Source organism: Coturnix japonica, chromosome 4 (genome assembly GCF_001577835.2).
Source record: "Coturnix japonica isolate 7356 chromosome 4, Coturnix japonica 2.1, whole genome shotgun sequence".
NCBI lineage: Eukaryota > Metazoa > Chordata > Aves > Galliformes > Phasianidae > Coturnix > Coturnix japonica.
In genome coordinates this window covers 40,588,520-40,613,199 of record NC_029519.1, presented here as the reverse complement: position 1 = coordinate 40,613,199, position 24,680 = coordinate 40,588,520, and the positions used below count along the sequence as shown (strand labels likewise).

The 24,680-nt window shown below is 39.4% G+C and overlaps 1 protein-coding gene across 2 annotated transcripts; it reads right to left on the bottom strand.

The window, feature by feature from the left end:
* Nucleotides 1–3,322: 3,322 nt before the first annotated feature.
* Nucleotides 3,323–23,045, bottom strand: PRKG2 (protein kinase cGMP-dependent 2). 2 transcript variants are annotated; one of them, XM_015861757.2, is made up of 20 exons: nucleotides 22,828–23,043; nucleotides 22,415–22,492; nucleotides 21,041–21,562; nucleotides 16,915–17,081; nucleotides 15,796–15,909; nucleotides 14,023–14,128; nucleotides 12,719–12,782; nucleotides 12,239–12,316; nucleotides 11,753–11,847; nucleotides 10,200–10,268; nucleotides 9,373–9,471; nucleotides 8,491–8,641; nucleotides 7,746–7,882; nucleotides 7,508–7,597; nucleotides 6,860–7,001; nucleotides 6,197–6,360; nucleotides 5,758–5,880; nucleotides 5,355–5,417; nucleotides 4,512–4,578; nucleotides 3,323–3,651 (listed from the first exon to the last, which is right to left on the bottom strand). In XM_015861757.2, exons 3-20 carry the CDS (start codon nucleotides 21,547–21,549, stop codon nucleotides 3,556–3,558), a joined length of 2,334 nt encoding a protein of 777 aa, XP_015717243.1. In that variant the 5' UTR covers nucleotides 21,550–21,562; nucleotides 22,415–22,492; nucleotides 22,828–23,043; the 3' UTR covers nucleotides 3,323–3,555. The 2 variants fall into 2 exon arrangements, with proteins under 2 accessions (XP_015717243.1, XP_032300170.1); XM_032444279.1 differs by lacking the exon at nucleotides 3,323–3,651 and having other exon boundaries at nucleotides 4,508–4,578; nucleotides 5,355–5,413; nucleotides 22,828–23,045.
* Between the last annotated feature and the right edge of the window lie 1,635 nt (nucleotides 23,046–24,680).

Below are 24,680 nucleotides of genomic sequence, written 5' to 3'. Positions count from 1 at the left end.
TTAATTCATGCCCCACAAACAGTTGGAGAGAGAATGAGACTGGGAGAGAAAGCATTTATATTCTGCTTAAAGATCTTTTGGGGAGCTTTCAGTGACATGAATTTTGGTTTCTTTTAAGGGCATTACACATCAGGGTGGATTTAAGCTTCCTTTTTCCTGTGTTCTCTCTTCAGCAGGTTCTCTTAAGTCTGTGCACCCAATAGCTAACTTACCTGAAGATGGACCTTACTTCTGCAGTGGCCAACTAGCTTATTAAGCAACTATGCCTCCTGCTGTTGGCCCAAGAGTTCAATCAATCAGAATACTTGAGGTATTTGATGTTGCTAGCCTGCAGCTCAGTAAGAGTAATGGCAACGTACCCTAAATATCATTTAAAATTACATTTGCCACATCTCAGCTGTTGTGCATCAGCGAGGTGCTGGTAATGGCAGGTCAGCCACAGCTTATCACTGACTTCTGTGAGTTCACCTTATTTCAGGAGCTATGTACAATCTTCTCCCAACCAGTCCTAATTTATCAGAAGCAGAACAAACAGCTCAATCTGATCACAGTCATAACCATCCATTCAGATCTCCCAGTGTCCCCTGCCCTGTGAAAGCTGTCTATTTGCCCTCTTGTTTTGCAGCAGCATAACCTCACAGATGACAACATGAAGCCTATAGTACATCCATCTGCTAAAGATTGTTCGAGTCAGTTCATCTTCTCATCCTGGAATATTTCAGCTTAGTCATCTGCACATGTTTCAGAAAAGAAATAGATGTGATTCCCCCACATAAACACAACAGGGACCCGTAATCTCACTTCTTGTAACTTCTTACATATCATTAATTTCCTCAGCATCTCCTATGATATGCATATTTTGAGTGGGAGATATTCTGACTGCTGGACTTGATTATCTTGGAGGTCCTCTCAGACCTTAATGATTCTCTGAGAGGGCACAGTGTTGATGGTTTGATACTTGGATTAGATGAACTTAGAGATTGTTTCTAACCTCAGTGATTCTGCTGTGCAGAATGAGACCGTAAAAAGGCACTGACCTACCCATTGCACTGCAAGCTTATTTTTTATTTGCACACACTGCAAGTTAAACAAGCAACATGATTGCTTCATAAATAAAACATCCCTTTGTTCCACAGATTTACTTAATTGCTTACTGCAATGAACAGTGCACTTATATTTCTTCACTTAAAAAACAATATATATATTTATTGTTATGTATCTCAAGGAAAACTACCTATAGATACAATGGAAAAATACATTCAAAATCTTTTTATAAAATTCAGCTCAATATTCTTTTGACTATAATAAAAATATGTATGGCAGACAGACAGACACACACAGAAGCATACATCCATAACGTCTAGTCTAGTCTAAGTCCTGAAAATCTGTTCTTTGGTGGTAATAAGTGGAGCTGCTGCAAGGGTCTAAAGCACCTGTAGCCCTTGCTTAAAGGCTCCAACCCACCTGTCCTGATAATTTGTCCTGATAATTTTCCAATGGAAAGTACTCTGCTGCCTTTACTTGGGCTGAAAGCTGGGCAAAATATTTAAATCGATTTTCTGTCAAAGAAAATCAATCTGTCTGACTGCTCAGCAATAAAATGTATTTGTTAACATGGAACAAATCAATTAACCTACACTGTGTAAATCATCATCAGTTCAAGGATCTTCTTGTTCCCTACAATTTTTAATGAAAACATTTTTTGGATTTCTGCCCAAAACAGCCAAATGAAGTTCATCAGGCAGAGGTTCAGTGAAGAGCAATTCCCCCTCAAAAAACCAAAACATGTGTTGCACATCAATTACAGCACCAGCTCCCTACACTGTCTAATTAAGGGCAAGTTGGATCTTGATGCTGACCTCAGGAGTGAAAGATCCGGTTCCTTCATTCACGAAAAATGGGGGAAAATGGACAGCCTTAGTGGCAGTCCTTTCCTTGGCCAGTTAGGATAGGTCATAACCAGCAGCTAAGAAGTCAACCTGTGTCAGTTAAGAAGCCCTGAGCACATTTTACAAGTCTCCTGGGAGGTTTTCCATCCAGCACGTGAAATGCAGTGTGCCATGGCAACTTGAATATCTAAATTTAGGTTGGAAACTGAACCAGTTCCTGTCAGGGGCTACAGTTGCACTGATGCAAGAAAACCAGCATGATCCCCAGGAAGATGCCATGCCTTCACAGCAGGGAGCAAGAGAGTTTTATATTTAAATCATGAGCACTCGACACCCAACTACATTTATCATACAATCAACATTTCAAAAGAACTCTTCTGTTCTAATAATATAGATGTTAAGAGACAAAAATCAAGCGTCTACAAACTCATATGGGGAAAAGTGTCATGATATATTGTAATTATGCAAGTAGCTGACTATTAAAATCAATTCCTGGAATAACAGGATCATGGGAGGTCTCCATTCCAGCCTCCTGCTCAGAGAAGAGCCAACCCTGAGTCCAGACTGAGTTGCTCAAGTCTCTGCCTGATCATGCCCTGAAAACCTGCAAGGAGATTGTAAAACCCATCTGGGATACTAAGCTCACTGGACAATACCAAGTCAGTAGCTGTGCTTTTTTTCATTTATGCCTACCACCCACAGGTATCCACATCTAGTGATAGTACGTGGGACATCAAAATGAGTGGGAGTTTTAGCATCGATGTTTCAGCAAATTTCATAATTTGAGCAAAATACCAATGAAAGCAAAATATAATTGAAAATATATTTAAAGGACAGAATATGATTCTGTACTTACATATTTCTTCTTGCAAGATAAACACTTTTTGTCTATCTATTATTTTAGCTTCACACTACACAAAAGCACACCATCTTAAGATGCATACAAAGCTCTTTGAAGCAGTTAGGGAAATACATACCAGAGTCTGCTTTTCCAGGAAAAATCTATTATGCATTTACCTAGTTCCCTGCTGGATTTTCATCTGACCTGTTATACCCTGTTTCATGTACTCAGCCTGGTGCAGAACTAAGCTGATAGGCAGTTTCCACAGTGATACCCTTTAAGCTGCAGCATCAAGTCAAATCAATCTTGTAGAAAAAAATCTTTCTTCTACATGCTTCTGGATCAATGCAGTACTGTCCATTACTGGAAAGAGCAAAACACACAGTAGACTCGTTAAATGAAAAATAAATGCCAGTAGTGTCAGGTATTGACAAATTCCATGAAATTATGGGCCCACAATCTTCCCTGTGCTCCAAATAAAGACACATGGTAACCTTGTTGATACCAAAATATGTGCTTGTGAAATTCCCAATGGAAGAACCATGCATCCCATCTGTCATGTCAGAAAATGTTGGTAGAGATATTGTGTATCAAAAAATATTCAGGTTGCATCTGCATGCTTTTTTTTTTTTTTTTTAATAAGGAGATGCATGGGGAACTTGGTGCACTACCCAAACAAGATCTGGTTGCTGTACCGTCATCTATTCTCCAGGGAACATAATGTTTTTCAAAAACATCATATACTTTGGTTTGAAGCAAGAAGCACAAGAACAGGTTTAGAACCGGTGCCCATGAGTCTCTATAGATGCTCTGGAAGAAAAAGTATCAGAAATCCTTGTCCCAGCCAGAAAGTTCATCTGGAGGCATTCCCTCTTCAGGTGGATAGCTGTCAAAGTAGCTGTAATCAGTTGGTCCAGATAACTGCGGCATTAAATACACAAACAGATGGTTATTTAAGAAGATAATTTTTGGAAATACTCTCTATTCATTAGGCATCATCTGTATTGCTACCACTGCAGGAATGAAAGGCCAATATGATATGGATCTTTTCAATGGAGGAAATTCTGTATTCTTTAAAAGCTAAAGTGACAGCAATTAACTTGTACAACAGAACAAGGTCATTAGCCTCCAGATACAAAAACACTCCCCAAATATTATGAAATCCTAGATGTCACCCAAAGCTCTCTAGGGTTAATAAGAAGACTGGTCCACACTTGGTATGTCTTTGATTCAAATTTGTTTAAGATTGCATCTACACTCATGAGTTTTAACTCCTCAAAGCAGATCTCAGAATTATTATTTAAGTTTAGCCCAAAGCGAGTTTCAGAGTCTTTACGCTTAATCTATTTTCATATCACATCAAAGATAAATGGGCCATTTAAAACAGGAATCTTATTCAATGACGTGCTATAATAGCATAAGAATACACAAGTTTGTATAGCTCACAGCCATGTGAACAGTGCATCTTAATAACACACCCATCTCAGAAAGTACATTTTTTCACTGTTCATCAATAAATCATCACCATTTATTCTAATAATGATGAAAATCTAATGCAAACTACACAAGCAGAATAACATTTCCATTATCTATCTGAATTTAAGTTATGTATTGTTTGGGTATATCTTTTCTACCTTCAATTTTCTCTGAACTGAAGAGCTATAATAATGCAAAGTCCATCTCTGGGAAATTCTGCACTTGTCCTCAGTTGTTTCTTTGCAGACAAATGCTTCACATTTATATTAGTAAAGCCTTATGAAATTGAAAACCAAAGGCAATACCTCTCTTTTTAAAGGTGATGCTATTTTCCTCAGTTTCAGACCATCCCAGTTAAAACCATTCAACCACCTGATCAAAAAGAAATAAAAGTTGATAGAGGGACAGAGACCAAGGAAAAGAAACAGAGTGACTTTTCTGTTAGAAGCACAATATTGTTAAAAACTTAATCGCATGCAAGCAAGGGCTCTAAACCATTTTACATGACAACGATACACATGACCACAGGGTTGTTAGAAGGGGGAAGCTTGAGCACTGTCAAAAGTACAGCTATGCAGAGATGTGCACACCCCATGGAATTCAGCCTCCTTTTAACAACATGAGAAAATGGACAGATATAGAAGAGTCAAAGTATTTCTTTTCCCAGGCACAAGCTGCAGGGCTTAGAAATCACTCAGATGAAAAGAAAAAGCAGGAAATGTCACTGTGGACTTTCTTCATTAAAAGGAAAAGGATATAAAGCTAACACTGCACCAGAACCCTTAATTCCTCTTTTTAAAGAGCAACTGTTTGGTTTTAGATCAAAGGGTCAGGATGTCTAAAGGGCAGATACGAATTCTACTGGCATCAACTTTTCATTAATTAACTTGGCATCCAACTCCTATGTCACCTGTGACAAATAAGCAAACAAAACAGTAACCAAGTAACCAAGATGTTTCTAGCTGATTTTTTGTTTATAGTGTTGCCTGCTGTAGTAGAAAATACACATGGTAGCAATGGAGGCATCTCTTTTGCAAACCGCCTGGAAGTGCCCAAAGCTTTGTGAGGTTCTGAACTGAGCTCTAAAATATTAAACGTATTTGCAAATTAAAAAGCAATTTTTCCTCTTGGCAGCCTCCTTCACTTACCTGTGCTTCTTAATGTCATTAATTCCATTCCTCAGATTGCCTAATCTTTCTGTAGGGTTCTGCCTTAAAAAAAAAAAAAAAAGAAAAGAAAAAAAAGGTAAGCATTAGGATTGAAAAAACAGCTTTATTTTTGAGCAAGAGCATTTATACATATGTCCTAAAACTGCTTGCACTGAATAGTTCTGCAGGGAGGAAGCTTGCATATGAAGCGTAGTCTCATAAAGAAGTGTTGCTCCCTGCTCCTTTTTTCTGAGTATGGTAAAATATTTCAGGAAGCCACAACAACGTCACAGTGCTGTGAGGAGCAGCTAAATGAGGTTGAAAGGAACTTGGCAGTCTGATCTTCATCTTAAATAGCTCAACCTGTCTATATCCAGGTTCTGTCACAAAGCATCACTCCTACCTGCAGAGTCTGCGGATCAGATCCTCAGGTCGCCTTGTTATTGTTCTAGGAAAATCCAGTTTTTCAATGCCTTTTAGAATCAAATTGTATGTTGTCATCTGATCAGCCCCAGAGAATGGCGGACTGGATAAAGAAAGCACATTATCGAATGGAATTGCTCAGAGCAAATATTTCAGTATATGGAAAAAAACAACCACTTTCCTGCTTTGACAACCTGTGTTTCAGCCTGTTTGAAATGCTTGAAAGGTGTGAAACTGAGAGACTGCCTGTAGGAGTCAAGGATACTACATGATTATGTGTATATAAAAGACAAGAAAGACATATCATTTTGCAAGTCATTGCTGTTTACTCTGGGAAAAATAATAAGGTGTTTATTTTAAAAGCAACCTTCTTAAAAAGAAAATAAATGGGGTAAGAACTTGGAGTAGGGGGCACTTACCTGCCAGTAAGGAGTTCATACACAAGAATCCCAAGGGACCAAAAATCCACACTGAAGTCATGGCCCTTACTCAGAATGACTTCTGGAGCAACATACTCAGGGGTTCCACAGAACGTCCAGGTTTTCTGCCCTGATCCGATCTTTTTTGCAAATCCAAAATCAACCTGATCAAAACCAATAGATGCTGCATAACGGAGAGGTTACTGGGAAGCTTTAGGGTCTTCTTTGCTTCCACACCTCCTGCAGAGATCTCACAGTCAGCAGTTTATAACTAAACAATTACACAGTGTTATTGCGAAGGAGAGAGATGTAATTCTACTGGATAACTGGATGCTATAGGATCATTCCATTTATTCTCGTAATTTCCCAAACAATTTTCCTTTTGGGTAGAACAACCCATGCTTTTCTTGAGAACACAAGATTTACAACCCACAGAAAAAGGGTGGGTTGCTTTTAATCCTCAGAACAGATGTCTGAAGCTCTCTAAAGAGCACTGCACTTCTACTTCTAATGTCATCCCAATCAGGCAGGAGCTGTTCGCTGTGTTCCCTCTCAACTGAAATAATGTAGAGCCTGTGACTGCTTGAGGCTGCACCTGGGAAATGTGGATCCTGCTTTTATATTAACAGCACACAGGTATGACAAGATAACACTGCATCTTACCAATTTTATATATCCTTCAGCATCCAAAATTAAGTTTTCTGGCTTTAAGTCTCTGTAGACAATTCCTATGTGATGTAGATAGTCCAAAGCCTCTGTCACACATCCAACACAGAACTTCGTAGTGGGTTCATCAAAGCTGCCTCTGAAAGAAAATCATTATCCATGCAGACAAAATTAACTTCTAAAAATACCTCACTCATTAACCAGATAACATGTAACAGCCAGAATGCTAACAACTTCTTTTGCATTGGCATTCAGAATGTCACTTGTGGTTGGAAATGAATCTTTCTCATGGGGGTCTTTGAATCATTGGATCTTGTAAATCACTTTTTGCCTGTTTTGACTATTTTCATTGATACATCATCTCCCACTGTAAATAAAAAAGTCTAGACAGGCTTCAAATGCATAATAATATCAACTGATGGTGATGACCTCTCCTAACTTCCTTGTAGTGTATGCATTTGCGTGCTTGTATAAATTACTCCAAGTCATATTTTTTGGATGATCTTTCAAAGACTGCTCTGCAGATAGTTACCTGATAATGCAATATCTTATCTTAGAACAAGCTTCACTCATTCCCTTCTCCATATTCCACATATCCCTCCCTAACTGTATATAAATCTGCTCTTATGTGTATATGAAGCTTACCTGTCTCTCAGCAAGCTCCACAATTCCCCACCAAGGCAAGCCTCCAGCAGCATGTACACGTACTTATTATCCTTGAATGTGCGATAAAGCCTGGGGAGGCAAACAGCAGCTATTGAGGATGCTCCAAATGATATGCAAGATCCACAATGCCTTTTCTCCAGCAGTCATTTATGCCAAAAACTTTATTCTTAACGCTGAGCAGTGGAACAGATTTAAGGAAATCTTACGGTCAACTTACTTCACAATGAAAGGAGAACATATCTGCTCTAGGATTTTCTTTTCAGAATATATATGCTCTTGTTGCTTTGTGTCCACTACATGTTTCTTCTTTATACACTTCATAGCAAAAGCCACGTTCTCATTTTTTACCTTAACCTGTGAATAAAAATAATGAGTACATATGAGATAAAGAAAGCTTTGCCCATCTGTTCTCAATAGATAAGCCTGTCTCTTTCAACACAGTACAGTATGGAAAATGACAACTCTAGCAAAGGGCAGATTTCAGATTTTCTGCTCAACAACATTGTATGATTTTAAGACAAGCATCAAATCTTTTTGGGATTCCAGTCTCTACTTGAAAAATGAAATATTCTCTTCACCCATTTTACATACACCAAACAGCATTGATTTGAATAGGTAATATATCCTACAATTAGTGTATACCACAATGAGCCCTAATTTAAATTTAAAATCACAAAACACCAGTACAACACAAATTAACAAAAAAGCAGAGCCTGTTTGTGAAGAATGTTTACAAGTGATTTCACATTACACTGAAATACTATCCAAAATGAAAAAAAAAAAAAAAAAAAAGATGGAACTTAAAACAGGGTTCCCCAAAATTCAAAGTAGTAACTATTAACAGCAGATGCTGTAGAATTCCCAAAGTGGCAGCCAAACAGTGTGGAAATCTGGTTTTAACTATGACAACAATTTTATTTAAGACTGAGAACTATTAAAATATGTTTAAAACAAACTCTTACAAGCTCAACCCTTCCGAACCCACCAACGCCGAGAGTTGTGACAACTTCTAAATTCTGAAATGGGGAAGAAGGGAATTGGGCTACTTTCTCCTTCAGCTGTATCATCTCCAAAGACAACTCTTTTGTTGACTGTCCACAGAAGGATCTTCTTCTGCATTAAGACAATTACCATAGGTTAGTGATGTCCTTGAAAGCAGAACATATAATAGGACTCTAATGCTTCTATAAGCAGGAAATGGAAAATACAGGAAAAAAGGAAAAAAAAGGAAAGCCTTCCTACTCCTTAATATCATCTTCATTTCTTCTGTGCAGGACCACTTTCTTTCTGGACATCATTTATAAGTAAATTAAAAGTGAAATCCTTCTGAAATTAATCAAGTACTAAGAATGGTAGTTTTAGGCTGAGCTGATCCATGGTGAGGTTGCTAATGAAGGAGCGAGCCAATAAACTTTGGGCACTCATGCTGGAGAAAAAGTTTCTGCAGGGCTGTATACCCACCACAGTAGAACCACAACTGTGCAGTTCTATTAACACCTTTGGAAGCTGAAGCTGACCTTTTGTGTCTTTAGCAGTCAAAAAATTTATCATCAGAATAAGAAAGAAAAGTACATCATATGAGCACACTTTCACCACTTCTCTGTGTTCAGATTTCCTGGACAGAGTGAGCACCTGTTTGCAAGTAAATGCACTAAGATTATCCGTATTCTAATTTTCAGAAAAGTCCTTGGACTGCATAAGCATACCCAGACAGTTTTATTCTAGTGAGTCCAAACATTCCCAAATGATCATCTCCATCAACCACCATCCATTATTTTACTGATGTATCTCTCTCTTTTTGATATTATCTATTAATAATATATCAAACAAAGGATCTGACTTACTTGGCATGTCGCTTTTCATCAGCCCGGGCCAAATTAGCCACATAACCTTCAAGGTAGGTTTGTAACTCCTCGTAAGTTCCAACAGTTTGATTAAATGTCCTAAAATCATCAAAGAAACAGCATAAATGACACTACATATTGCAAGAGAGAGAAACCAAATCCATGCGGCTGCATCAGGGTTTTACATACTGTTTCTTAGCCGGTATACAGTTTCAGAGCATTGACTGGTTGCTAGTTTACTAACCTGCTGAAATATCCAACCTGGTTTGCCACAGGGTAGGGGAAAAAGTGCCCAGCCTCCTCAGACCATTTCCTGTTACACTGAAATAATTCGAAGAACCCCAAGAAAGCTGGGTTTGCTGCTTTCCTTCCTGCTAGTTCTCTTCTTTGCATTCTCTATTACATTTTCTTTTTTTTTTTCCCCACTTCAGTAAGTGTGCAGCTGGCCTGTGCTGGGCAATATCAGGAATTTGGCTGCATGGTCTCCTTGACAAATTAGTATCCCTTAAACAAAGACATGCATGGGCTTTTTGTTGTTCCCTGAGCCAAGGAATAGTATTTAACAATGTGAAGCTTCCTCAGCACAAGGAGAGAAAGAAAGGAATAAACCGCTCTTAAGCCTCTGTGCACCTGTGCCTTCCATCAGACCTCTTTTCATTAGGTGTCTGACTAAAGCATAACTACAAATCGGTGTACCAAAAAGATAATCGCCCCTCCCAATATTTGTTAAGAAAACACTGTGATTGTGCCTACACAGTAGTCACCTCTTATTATTATTTACTGAAAAAGAATGTAACTCTTTCCTTAAGGCACAGCATAATACTTACTCTCTGTCTATAACGAGGCACTCCACGTCATATTCATCCGCAATAACGTTTGCTGATCTGACATCATCACTAAGAATCGACAGAAATTAGAAGAATTCAGAAGCATGTCAAAATCTTTAGAGGTATTCTACAGTGTACTTGGATCTTGGTGGATCACAGCTGTTCTAGGTGAATCTCCTGGAAGGCCTCCACAGCCTGTATTTGGATTAATACTGCTGAACTAAGTGAACTGTTACAGTCTGTCACTAGTCATTATGACCATCTAGCACAGAATATAGTCTCATTTAAGAATCACAGAATTGCAGAATCACAGAATCACCAAAGTTGGAAAACTCCTACAAGGTCATCCAGTCCAACTATCCACCCATCACCAATAGTTCTCACTAAACCATGTCCATCAGCACAACATCCAAATGTTTCTTTTTAGTTGTTGCTGGTTAGTAGACTCCGTGAAAATACTGCAGTTCCATATCAGTATAGGTCTTGGTAAGAGACAATTACTTTTACATTTAGGCACCTTAAAATTACTTACGGTACTGTTTGTTGCCAAATCAAATACAGTCTGCCCACACGTGAAACAACACAATAATCAAGAACTCTAAGAAGAAGTGCAGATTTCTCCTCTTGGCCCAACTTTTCAGTGGTTGTTTTATGTCAATATGTATTTGGGAGTTTATCGTACATTATTCATATTTGTCACCTTATAGAAAAGCCTAGTATAAAGTATTTCATATCCTATGTAAATTTGCCCACCCAATTTGTTGCTAAAAAGAAAGACCTTTCAAGGACTTATTGTAACCTGTGAAATATGACTGTTACAACCTCCCTGGAGGCCAATGAAGTGCAGAGAAAAGAGATTAAAGTAAGGGAGTGCTTGAGGTACTGAGCAGAAAGTAGTTCTCCAATGAGTAAGTTTTTATAAGTGTATTTACTGCAAGCACTATCTATCTCTAAAATTAAATTAGTGTTCACAGAAACTTCCTTAGGCAAATCCAACATGTAATTTCTACCAGGAAAAGAACCCCAGAAGCAAGAACTCAGCTACTCTACCAAAGATCACGAAAAACACCAGTATTGGTGAAATCCGGATACAATAAATCAAGGCCTTCTGAGAACACATAGAAGTCTGAAAACACATTCCTGGAAAAAGGTACATGACTCATATACTCTTTTTTTCTTTTTCTTACTATCATGGGCAATGGCACAAAAAGAGCAATTCTTTCTAGTAACGATTGAGCTCATCCATGCTAGTAGTAGTAATCCAGAGGTTAGAGCAACAAATTTTCATTATTGCTTTTACTGGAACATAAGCAAAACTACAGAGAAGACCAGTATTTGGTTTTTACAGGGAAAACCAAAGGTAAGAGGCAGAGTAAGTTTCAAAGTTGTTTCTGCAAAAACCAAAACACTAAGACAAATTCTGCCATTGCCTTCTGTGTCTGACACTAAAATTAAAAGAAGGATCACATTCAAAATAACCATGATGTGTATAATCTGGTACACAGTGGCAGATCAATGAAAATATGATACAACAGGAATCAATGCAAACTAACCTAATGAGGGCCTTTTCTCCAAAGTAATCTCCTTTATGCAGATTTTTAATCAGCAGAGGCTGTGAGTGATCTGTAGTACTCTGGGTAACCTTTACCTGGAAAGCACAGGAACCAAAATTTAGGAAGGTAGAAGTCAAAGCATCCCATGGTTTATTTATTTCATAATCATGATTCACTATTTCATAATGAAGTTCCTCAAGAGCTTTTTGGCAACTTACCAATTTCAAACTTTATCAAAACTGGAGACAACACATACTGTTGATGTGCCCACAGCCATAAAAAAACAAACCAAACCAAACCTAACCCAACTAAACTCAACTCAGCCAAACCATCAAACATCTCCAGACATAGAAACACTTTGGAAATCTGAAATATCTCCTGTCAGTTTATTGATGAAATTCTCCAGCTTTGATTCTCTAGAGTCCTCTGCTAGCCTTCACCAATAAGTGTTTGTATGTTTTATTAGTTTGCTTTATTATATCTTACCTTTCCTTTTGCTATTATAAAGAAGGTATTTCCTTCTTCTCCTTCCCGAATAACATAATCTCCCTTGTTATAGTACTCCTGTTGGGAGTAAGAGAGAGACCACATTGCAAGATATGTCATCAGCCTCTTTGAAAAATCTGATTATTTGCAGAGTTCTTTATATATTTGTATGTGCTACTGATGTCTTGTTTGCCATGTACAACACAGGTTACATCCCATAATAATATGCTGGCATTCTACTATGTAAAATTGGCGTGGTGGCCAATCTGTAACACATCTAAATGCAGCTTCATCATACATATTAACACTGCTGTTATTTGCTGCCAATCTGAAATCCCACTCTGACCAATTAAAAAACATTGCCATGTTAAAAGTCATATTTTTTTTCCTATTTATTTATGTATTTATTTCTACTTCTTCATCCTTTGTTATTTTAAAAGCTTACCAAACATTGTTTAGATAAATCTAACAGTATCTTACCACCTCCAGGCAATCCATGATTTTGGTCAGTTTATCTTCTGGTAAGTTTTTTAAGAGGGACACACTACCAAAAAATAAAACAGAAATGTAAAGCACAAAAATGTATGTATATATTTTGATTAACATTGTGACTTTTTCTCATCCATATAATTACCACAAACACAATTTACAACTACCTAAACTGGTGAGGTTTTACCAAATACATGATATGCACTATCTAGAAGGTTGGAGCATTCTTGTCTTGCTTTTTAGATAGGCAAAATCTGCACAACTAGAGCAATGTGGGAAACATTCATCAGTTTGTAGATCAACTTTGCATTTTGATTGGGGAAAAAGCTCTCAATTCAAAATTCAGCCATTCAGGGCCTCATACATTTAAAAACAAGAAATTATAATAATCCAATTATGTATTTCTAAATGCATTACAGAGACCATAAAATCAGACAAAGGTAAAAAATTCAGTATTACATTTATGACCACTAAAAGAAAATTGGGCCTCAGTGGTGACTGACTTATTGAACCTGCTGCTAAGAATGAGAAAACCTCTCGTCCTGAGAACTCTGGCTTGAGAAAGTAGTTCTCCGGCTATTGGCTTAAATACAGAAATACTTACAGAAATCAAAGGTGGAGACAAGAAAAAAATATACAAAAATACATTCTATGTATGGTCAGGCCTGAGATCTCTGAAACAATATCAGAATGACCATGCTTAGAGAAAAAGATAGAGAAAAGGAAAACGTGAAACCAGCTACTTCTGGTTTGGAAATAGCCAAAATATGGTTTGCTGCAGAAAAAAAGCACCATTTATCTCTAAATAACCTACAGGAGGGAAAAATACTCCACTCCTCTACAGTCTTCCCAGTACTACATGTAGGAAAGAGTTCATAAGGAGAGCCACGTAATTCTCATACTCAAATCTTTAAGGGATGAGGAATATATTACTTAACCTGCACCAGCAGCAAATTAACTTCTAGTCAGAGGATTTCATTAAATTTCGTTATTTAATACATTGTTTTGACTTCGAGCCAATGTAGCCTTCCTATACATTTGTTCAATTACTTAAAAATATTTGTTTTGTTAAGAAGATCTTGCTACTTCCAAATGAAATACAGGATAAAGACAATTAAAATGAACAAAATGATTCTGCTAATCCTAAAGAATATTGAAAGAGATCAGTGTTCAGGTTATTGAGTGCCTAATGCAGAGGCATTAAGGTGCTCTTAACATTATTAAACACAATGTCATTGTATATCTTATCACAGAGCCCAAACCACTGCTCAGAAACTCAAATACATGATGTTTACCTTCTAAGAAAGTTTCTGTACTGTTCTTGTCTTGTCTGTGCTGTCACTCTCATGATGTTTTGAAACACTTCTCTGTCTAGTGCCCATGTTTTAACATTGGTGATTGCTTTAAGAAAACAAAGCAGAGACAAACAAAACCACTTTTTTTTCCTATGTGAATAAAAGGCAATAAAAACAAGCCTTACAGACTTCCAATTACCTCTAGAAATGTAATCAAAATATGAATGCAGCACAAGATCCATCATCAAAGGTGCAAACTATTGAATGATGTCTGTGTACAACCACTGACACAATAGACCCTACCGAGCTTTTCACTTGAGCAAAATATGGTGTTTATATTTAATTTAATTGCTTTAAAAATAAAAAATAAAAATAAATTAAAAATGCTGCATCATATTCAGCAGTTTTCCTTCTGTAATATAAAGGAATTAGAGTTTTCACATAAGGATTTACCATTTGTGCTCAGTGGTGGCATTGTGATCTCATTCTTCCAATACAAGAAACACAAGAAAGCTAGTGGGGAGGGGTGAGCTTCTGGAGAGATTTTAGCTATTCATATACCCTTTCTGTTCAACTACTGAACAATTCTCATCCTACCTCAAAACCAATTAATGTTAACAAAGGTCTCAAATAGCATGACATCTTACTATGCTGAACCATTACTTTACAATGCTAATGCTATGCAGAAGGCAAATAAGAAAAGTAGGAAACGTATTCAAATGCTAGGATGAAAAAATAATCACATTATGAAGACTGTTCTATTTATCAGGCAGCCACAAAGAAGCAGATTACAGGAGGTTAGTCCATCTACAGAGCCAGCAATGATTAAGCACTTATACTAGTTGCATGAAGAAAGAGCTGAAGTTTTAAAACAAACAACTTCTTGTTTTAGTGCCTTTGCTCCTTTATGCGTGCTTAAAAGCACACATGAACTCTTCATGCTTATTGATGGTTCAAGGTTTCTGCAGATTCAGACAAGAAAAGAAATAAGCTGCCAAATACGAATTATTTTTATAGGACAATGGAGAGTGGAAAAATGGGGATGGGGAATTAAAACCACTTTTGTTCATTTACTGTCAGTGGATACTGAATGGGTTATTATCCACTCTTATGCAAGAAGATGGATACTTATGTCACAGCATTGCTGAACTCTATGGAGGCCAGTCAGTAAACACAAAGCAGGGGTCAGTATTTGTCTAGGAGAAGCAGCATGTCTCACTGAGAACTTTCTCCCACTACCTCATTGTTATCAAACTCAATCTTCTCCTGAATGCCATGAGCAAATGGACCTTGGTGAGACTCAGTAACTTACTGAGTGATATGGAACTAAAAGAAATACAAAAGCAACTAATTCCTTTAGGTTTTACTTCCTCTCAAATTAGGTTTTTCTGCTTTATTAAAAAGAGAACAGCATATGGTTCTGAGATCACTTCAAAATCAGTGTTTGAAATATGAACATTAAGAGTTAATGATCACTGCTGCTACTAAATCATTCTACGTTGAAACATAACCCTTCCTTAGTAGTTAATCTGGTACAGATTTGGTTAAAAAGCATATCTTGGAGATGCATGATCATTTATCAAAGGTCATACTAGAGATAAAAGACAGAGGATTGTTCAACTACCCAGGAAGAGAAAACTCAAAGGAGGAATCTTGAGTTTGCCACAGGTACTTAGGAGATGCAGACATCTATTAAATGACAACATCAAAGACAATCTAGATATATCTACTGACTTATTTTTGAGCAATGTTTCTGTAGGAAATGTTACGTACCTTTCACGGAAGCCGTCCGTGTGCAGTTGTATAAAATGGCCAGTTCACCAAATGCTGTCCACACAGGTATGGAGGAGAGTAGTTTATTCTGCTGAAACACTTCCAGTCTGCCCTCTGTCAAAAATCATCAGGTTAGCATGGATTGAATCTGAGCTCTATTGCATGTAGGGGAATTAAGAAAAATTAATGCATTTCTGGCTTCATCTTTCAAGCAGGGATGGGGAAACTGCCTTGAAACACAGGTGCCAATCATCAGAGGGACTTCTTTCTCTTTTGGATTATATCTGCTAATATACTATTTGTGAAGGGCAAGGAGAGTTGAGAAACTTTTCAGCACCACAAATAGAGTATGGAGAAGAGTTATTCTAAACACTGATGGCACTAAATCTTGTTAAAACAAAACGATCTGCAGTGGTTGAAATAGCCCCTTGTGTTTTAGACAAATGCATATTATAACAGTGATGAAAGAAGAAATTCCTCATGAGGCTTGTTTGTTCTTGCAAACACATATGTGTGTATGTGCAGACTGTGATGGAGAGGGCAGAAAGATGAGAAGCAAGTTACTTTGTCCTTAGAGAAAGTGGTCTTGAGCCTTACCATCAATCTAGCAGAGGTAAAATGTAGTCTGAATATCTTCACAGATTGTGGCCCCCCAAAAACCCATCCTGAAAGCTTGAACCTCTTCTTTTTAACTTACCTATTGACCCCTCAGGAAAGCTCTACTGTGTCAGGGGAAATTCTGGGTGCACTAATCCTGCCTCTTTCGTTCTCCACACTCCATCTTTCCTTTCCAAGCACAGCTGTCATCAATTTTTTCACACTAAACCATCCATTTCTAATTAGAATTAGTAGTTGCCCTCCTCTGGAGGTCTTCACGATCCTGAACTCCATTTTCTCTAAGTATGCTCCTGTACTCTGCACAGCATGAACTCTAACTCTCATTAATTCTTGTAATTCTAATTCTTTTAAAAAAGAAACAAAAGTCACAGATGATACATGCATTGACATCAGAAGGGACAGTATGAGTACAAATAACAATATTACTGTCTCCTGCAAAGATTTCTAAATGGCTTTCATGATTCTGGTAAGTTACACAATGCATAAGCAAGCAGTACTCACCTTTGAGGACAAAAATGTGATTGCCTGGCTCTCCTTGTCTGATGACATAACTCCCTTGCTGGAAAGTCCTCTCATACATACATTCCACCATCTCTCTGATCTGCTGAGGTTCCAGTCTTTTCAAGAACTGATTTTTATTCAGAGCATCCATGATGAGCTTCTTCTCACTGTTTTCAATGAAAAGCAAAATTTAATAGATCAAGCCCAGCTGGGTTTACTCATCAGGCTTTCATTCTTTCCAAAATGTTTCCTCTAATTTCTAACACTGACAATGTGATCAGTATCACAGATGCACATAACAATCCTTGTAACTTAAACAAACCTCATAAGGAGTGCCAGCACTGTCCTTGATTTTTTCTTCTGTAGGGATTTGGGCACAACACTGTAAATACTCTGGTCATGTATCCTGGCTGGAATATGGACCTGACCGATATCTTTTTTGTTAGGGTTGCTGATGGCTGCTGTTATCACCATCCTGCTGTTTCATCCATTTGGATCTTGTGGGACTGTGTCATGATTGATTCTTGTCTCATATTTCCTGACACAATGTCTCTGCATTGCTTACCACAGTGGGAAATGTTGATTTAGAAATGATTGCAAGTACAAGAAGAGTGTGTTTGCTTTGCTAGTGGAAGAACAGAATGGTTGGATTTTAAGGAGAGAATGAGAGAAAAACAACATTGCCTGGATTGACTAGCAGTGACTAACCAGCTGGGAAAGAGCTGGTTCTGTGTACACACCAGGCAATCTAAGCATTCTGATTGCTCTGGATCAAAGGCTTTCTCTAAGTGTCGCATAGTGTCTTGAATCCATGCCAGAAACAAATGCAATTAAACAAATGCTGCACTGAAAGCCATTATGGACCAACTGAACGGTTCTCTTTTACTGCTAGTGAAAGCTACATTATGTCTTCAGGTCCCCTTGTTCCTGTTCAGCATGTGTAGACAAGCTGCCCAACAAAACCATCACCCCCATGGCTTCCTACAAGTAAACCCCGCTTGCTTGTATTTGTAAAAACAATGCAAATCAGTCATCAAAACCAGGGAACGTACAAAGTCTCCTGAGGGAAATCAGCGATGAACTATCATGGAAATGAGGAATGAAAAGAAAGTACATTTACCACGTTACTCACTGCATAATGTCTGTAAATCTGTAATGGTAATGACAAGAAATAGGAAAATAAAATCAAGTAGTTATGGTAAAGATTGCTTAGAAACAGAGATCACAACAAGGCTTTTTTTTTGAAGGCAATAGGGTTATTGGAATAGAGTCTCTAACTTTGTTTCCAACTAAAAATGGCTTTGCTTATTTCATTTACCCTGGCCAGCATCATGCACATTATACCACAATAAAATACAGCGATGGCTCATGAAATGATACTTAAGAACAAGTACTGGAGTTCCCAGAAATACAGAACAGAGAACTGTGCTGCTTTCAGTAAGTGCAGTGAGGACCACAGTCCTGCCTCAGGCTCTTGACTCAGTTGCTTGCTCATTTCATATTCATCCAGCACAATACATCATTGTTGACTGTTGTTTTTTCAGCTTCCCCTACATGCACCCCAGTTTTGTGATTTGCTGGGAGCACATGCCTCAGGGAGAAATGCTTTCTCTTAGTGATGAGAGATTTTGGACATATGCTGGAAATGGCTGAAAAGATAAGTATTTGTTAAGTAACAAATAGTAATAACTTTACTCTCCATCCAATAATTGCTGGTAGCGGTCAAGTCACAGTCCTGAGACTGTAATGAGGAAGAAGTTTACATAAGCAGCTTAAATGCTACTGATCATGATAGCATGCTGTGAAGGGACATGTGAAGAAAAAACACCACAGGTCATCAGACATTTAAATTAGTAATGCCTTGCAAATGGTATGAGGTTGAATTATTATCAGACTAAAAGATAGCTGGAGTGTAATCAGCTTTCAGATACCATTCTCAAGGGGTAAATTCTACAGACCTTTACTAAAATGTTTCAATACCCAATCTCCCTTAAAGAACACACTCATTTTTGGAACCTGAGATGGGTTTATCCATCTCGCTCAGGAGACTGCATATATACGGGAATACTCATTCATAGCCTATAGTGAGGATACATCTGAAGCTTCTAGAGCTTTCATTAAAGCATTTGTGTTCTAATACTCCCAGTGGGGTATTCCCTTCAAAGCCTTGTTCAATAAATAGCAGAGAACTATACAATGAATTTGTACAGCATCAGCACAAAGTAAATGTAAACTAAAAACAACACTATTGCTGTAGCACCACTAATAAAAGCTTACATCCAGACATTCAATAGTCTTTCAAACTGCTAGAGAATGCTCCTGCACTTTCAAGTAAAAGCCAGGCATATTGCCTTATATCCTACCCAAGAGTTAGTTAGAGCTGGAAAATGAATAAGTCTGGAAGATTTCTTGGTAATTTAGGAACAATTGGTAAAATATGAAGTTGAATTTAAGCTTAATAATGTAAGAAGTGGTAATTTAATCTCTGGTGTGATCTAATGAATCCTTAGGTTATCCTAGAAATTATTTGTCTTCTCTGACTTCAATGTCCAAGTAATAGCTGATGTTAAAAAGTGATGTTTATGTTGCACATCCAAAATTGTTGTGTTTGTTATTTTCTGATTTGTTTCTCACTGCAAATTGAAAAGCAACTTTTGTAAAGAACACATGGCCAGCTCTCTAATGGCAAACTCTCTAATGCTAATTGCAGTGGCAAAATTGAAACACTTAATAGCATTTGATAATGAAACAAACAATGAGTTCAGCTTCACTCTAAAATTATACTCAGGGCAATAGTTAGCAGGCAAATGAAAGTTTAGTGGCCATCATGGAAGATGAGAATTCCAATAAAAACTGAAGTGCAAATGAAGGAAACGGGGAAGTGTTGAACAGAAGGGAATAGAAGGAAAGTAAAGAGAACAGCAGGAGAGCTGGAAACAGTGGGGAGGAAAGAGGACAGTGGTCTGTCCTTAGGGCTGTTGCAGTGAATGTTAAAACAGTTATATCCAAGACAGTAAAGCTCAAAATAAATGCAGGAATGGTATATTCTAAACTGTTATGAATCTCTGGGAACCTTACCAGTAACAATGATTATTTTTGAATCACATTATAAAATATTAATGGGAGGGGAAATGAAATGTAGTGCTGGACACAATGGATGACAACCTGACTGAGCCAGATGGCCTTTAGGTCTACAGCAGTACAGGTTCAAATGTAGCATGAATGCCTCAAAATCAAGAAGATGCAGAAAACAACTGCTTGAGCTGCTGGCTGAAGTTCACAGATTCTGGTTATCACCATGCTCAGTCACATACCTGGGATTTGCCTAAACTGAAAGGTAAAGCTGTAAGGTATGTTTAAGGATACCAGCCTGAGAACTGTCCCCATGTTGAGTGGCAGCTGCTGGTTCTTCTGGTTTTTGCAGGGGTTGGAAGCGTAATTGGATTCAGAGAGGTAAAAGTACAAATGTGTTCCTAAACCATGACTGTCAGAAGGAGGAGAAAGCTACTAACAGGATAATCATGCTGCACAAAATATCTTGTCATATTTTGCAACAGGGAGTTGACAATGGTATTATAGAATCATAGAGGACCTCAAATATCATCTAGTTTTTACCCTCATGCCATGGGCAGGGTCGCCAACCACTAGATCAGGCTGCCCAGAGCCACATCCAGCCTGGATGACAAGGCTAGTACATAGCTAAGAATTGTGCTCACACTGTGCTGTAGCTGAGGCCACCCGCTCTTTCTCAAGCTATCCAGAATAGAAGAAAAAGAATCTGAACCTATGTGATGACATTCCACCCATCGCTTCTCCAGAGCAGAGCTTAAGACATTAGCTGAGGGCAAACCTGGACCTGAGACTTAGTTTCTGCTCGGTTAATAGTAATAACAAATCATGAAGAGGCTAGAAGCTAAAATACAGAGGCCACCTACAACTCAATCTGAAGTCTGAGACACAGGTAATTCTTAGCTAAAAGTTTAACAAATCCAGCTAGCACCATAGTGACAAAGCCTGTATGGAAAAAAAAAGATGGGTGTTTTGACTGTGATCTCTCATAAAGAGACAATATAATTGCAATTACATCCTTGCAACACAAACATAAGCCAATCTGCAGTGAGCTCACCTGGAATCCTTTCGGACTCTTGATTTTTCAAAGGAAAATCTAACTTGTTTGCTGGAATCATAGAGCTGTGTTGTTGGCTCTGCAGATACACCCTCCTTAGCTCCTTTCCTCCTGTCAGCAGAGACCTGATTCTTTGGAGTCACTCTAAATGGAGAAGGCTGAAGAGAGTGTTCTCCTTGAGTGTTAATAACATCCTGCAGCTTGTTCAGCTGGATGCACTTGTTCTGAAGTTCCTTGGTGAGTTCTGCTATGACCTTAGTCTGCATAGACAGCTGCTCCTGAAGCTCAGCAACAAGACTTTGACCCTCTTGCAACTCTTCATCTTTTCTTTTCAGCTCCTTTTCCAATTCAAGCACCCTGCTGCAAAGCACATCAACTTGTCCAGTCATATGGATGCCCAGACCAGGGTCCGTTAGAAACTTATAGTTGCTAGCACAACCAAGAGCTAGGTTTGCTATGTGTCTGTCTGGCTGCCTCAGATGTTTGGGTTTCATTGATGCGTTCCCCATTTTGTCCAGTGACCTAGGTGCAAAAATACATTTGCAGTGTTACTTGGTTGCCTGGCCAGAAGGAAAATATTTTGTGTGGAATGGTAGGAAATGAATACTAATTATTTAAGCAGCAGCAAAATTTTAATTGTCTATGGTAATTGTTTGATTTCACCCTTTTTAGCCCTGAAAGTGAGAGGGATGCAGGGAAAAGAAAAGCTGTGTCCAAAAGGAGATCCCTACAGAAAAATCACGTAGGCCACTTGATTCACGTGCTGTTCCAAATGTCAGGTTTACTGACAGGAAAAAGAGTTTACAGTGGAGACACTTCTCTCCAAACACTTGCTGTGACCAACCCCCAAGGGTTTCCAAAGTGATATACCTATCTCCTTCCCTTCAGCATATCATTTGTTTTAGGAGGAGCAAGGTGTATTAAATATATGTATTTTGGGGGAAAAACAAGCAAACCAAACCAAACCAAAAATGCACCTATCATATTGCATTTGGGCGTTCAGCTTTTAGCTAACCCACAATATGTCAGAAGGAGTCTTAGAGCAATGTCTGCCTACAAATCCCATCTGTGGACCATGACAGTGCCAGTTTACAGCTCTGATGCCTTTCAAGCCTAAAAAGATCTCCACTTGGAAAGTAGAAATGAGCTTAGGTCTGCATTGCCTTAACACCACATGGAGCTGCTGTTCCCAAACCACTGCTCAGATTCCTAGGGAAGCCTGTTAAGACTTCCAACACAGTTCTCCCTTGGTTTGCTGCTTTTGACAGGTGACGACAGAAGTCTTAGACAATATAACTTACGTTTTGCATGTAGTTTTCCTTAAAGCAGCCTCTGCTCCTCTCGGTGCTCACTGTGACACAGTGTACCACTCACCTTCTGCTCCAATTTCCTGGTGTCTCCTGGCAGCCGGCACTTCAGCTCATCATGAAGTTCACCACTGATGGATCCGTGCTGCAGAGGAAGAAATCAAACAACACATGTATCAAGGCAACACGTTGGTTATCTCTGAAGAGCGACCTATGGCACAAACGAAGATCCAAGCTCAGCATTCAGGCAGATCGAAGGGAGATAAAACTGTTACGACACACAGATCAGAAACGAAGATTGTGGGAAGACTGTCCTCACACCCAGCAGTCTGTCATAGGAAATGCTGCAGTGGCAGTCACTGCATTCCAAAGAAGGCTCTGGCAGGCATCTAAAACCTCTGAGAAAGGGATGGGGGGAGTGCACGCAGGCACGGGAGAGCACGGCATGGAGATAGGATGCAAACAACAGGTCAGCCTTACCTGCCCGCGGGCGATGTGTCAAAGCAGAGCGCCTTCCATCCGCTGACTGCAGCGCAGCGCGCAGCCCCGCTGGGATGCCGCCGGCCGTGCGGTGCGGAGGGGGCGGGCAGCGAGCAGCGGGCGGCCCCGGGAGAGGTGCCGGGGAGGGCGGCGAGGAGCGGTCGGACCCGCTGGCCGCCGTGGCCGGGGCTGTCCCCGATCTCCTCCCTCCGCCCGCGGCGCCATCTTGCGGTCCCGCTCTGCCAGCACCGCTGGGGACCAGCGGAGCCCCGATCCGTGCGAGGGATCCGAGCAGCACCCGCACAGCGGGGAATGGTGACTCGGCTGGTGCAGGGAGGGTGTTACTGCACGCGTGCCTACATCTCTAATTTGCTCCTCCAACCTTTCTCCTCTCCTTTTGGGAATGTCTGTCTGTTCACCCCGAGGTTGTGGATTGCATTTCATCCCGATCACAAACTCAAACTTGCTGCTTGAATCACTTGGAGGAGAAGTACCCAAGTCTTTATGTTATCTCAAGATCACAGAGTCACTGGAAAAGACCTCTAAGATCCCTGAGTCCAACCCCAGCCCATCCCTATCATGCCCACTGACCAAGTCCTTTGGTGACACTACTCCAGGGCTCTCAAACACACCTAGAGATGGTGACTGCACCACCTCCCTGGGCAGCCCGTGCCACTGCATCATCACTCTTTCTAAGAATGAATGTTTCCTAATATCCAGTCTGAACCTCCCCTGGTGCCACTTGAGGCCATACCTCTCATCTTGTCACTGGATCCTGGGTGAAGAGGCTGACCTCAAGTGTTGGCTGGAGATTTCTTTGTTATCAGCCTCACTGTAGTTTTGGTGAGTTTCAAATAACCAGAAGATGCACCACAACCTCTAGTTGCTCAACTGCCTATTAACTCCAGGATAAAACTGGTTAGAACAGAGCTACTGTTGCAGTTGGAAGAACAAACCCCATGGCATGACCTGCTTGCAGCCATCAAGAATCGTAGTCACAGAAACATACAGATTGGAAAACTCCCCTAAGATCACCAAATCCAATCATCAACCCACCACCCCCACACCCACTAAACAACAGCTTTATATGCCAAAAACAGACGGAAACATAGGAACGCAGGGGATCAGCACTGCAGGCTGTTGTGCTCAGCAGTCATGAGGTGCTGTGCCGCTGTGAAGCTACAGAAATGGAATATGATGAATGTGAGCCTTTCACAGGTGATGTAAGTGGAAACCAGCCCATCCAAAGGTGGGTCCTCATTGACAAACTAACTAACTGCTTTCATGTCTCAAAGATGTTTTTGGTGAGAATGGAGTGAAGAAATAGTGATTTCTTTTCTTCCCTTTCAGATGTCTGCTAAATCTAGAAGATATCAGACAGGCAACTAACTCAGAACCTGGGAAATGCTGTCCCAGGAACCCAGAGATCCTTCTTGAGTAGTGCAGCTGGGTATCTGAGAAAGTAAGTCATCCTGAGAACCGTAACAAGCACAAAACAAAGGAACTGTGATAACTTATCAGCCTGGGAAAGCAGAAATCAGTCCATCTATTGGCTGGTGCATGTGGGAAAAGAGAAGTTAACCTGGCTTTCTCACAATAAAAAGGAGTTGGAGCTGCAGTAGCTCTGAAGCAACTTTGTTTTCACTTTTCATTCTTCCCTGGACAGCACGTGCTAAAAGAAAACTGTGTGCTTGGTCTGCACAAGCCCTATAATCTGTAATTCCCATTCTTTTATGTGCAGGCTTCTGGGGCAGAGATAGAATGATGTAGTACAATGGAAACCTCGTATGTATAATCCTTTCTGCTTGCAGTGCTGCCTGTTATCAAGAGCAGGATCAGATTTACAACCATAA

Bases quoted from the DNA above. Each gene is read 5' to 3' on its own strand.
- PRKG2 (XM_015861757.2), bottom strand. From the start codon at position 21,549: ATGGGGAACGCATCAATGAAACCCAAACATCTGAGGCAGCCAGACAGA. The intron at 5,881-6,196 runs GTAAGTGCCCCC...TTCTTTATCCAG, and splicing joins TATGAACTCCTTACTGGCAG to TCCGCCATTCTCTGGGGCTG. The intron at 5,418-5,757 runs GTAGGAGTGATG...TTTTTTTTTAAG, and splicing joins CTGATCCGCAGACTCTGCAG to GCAGAACCCTACAGAAAGAT.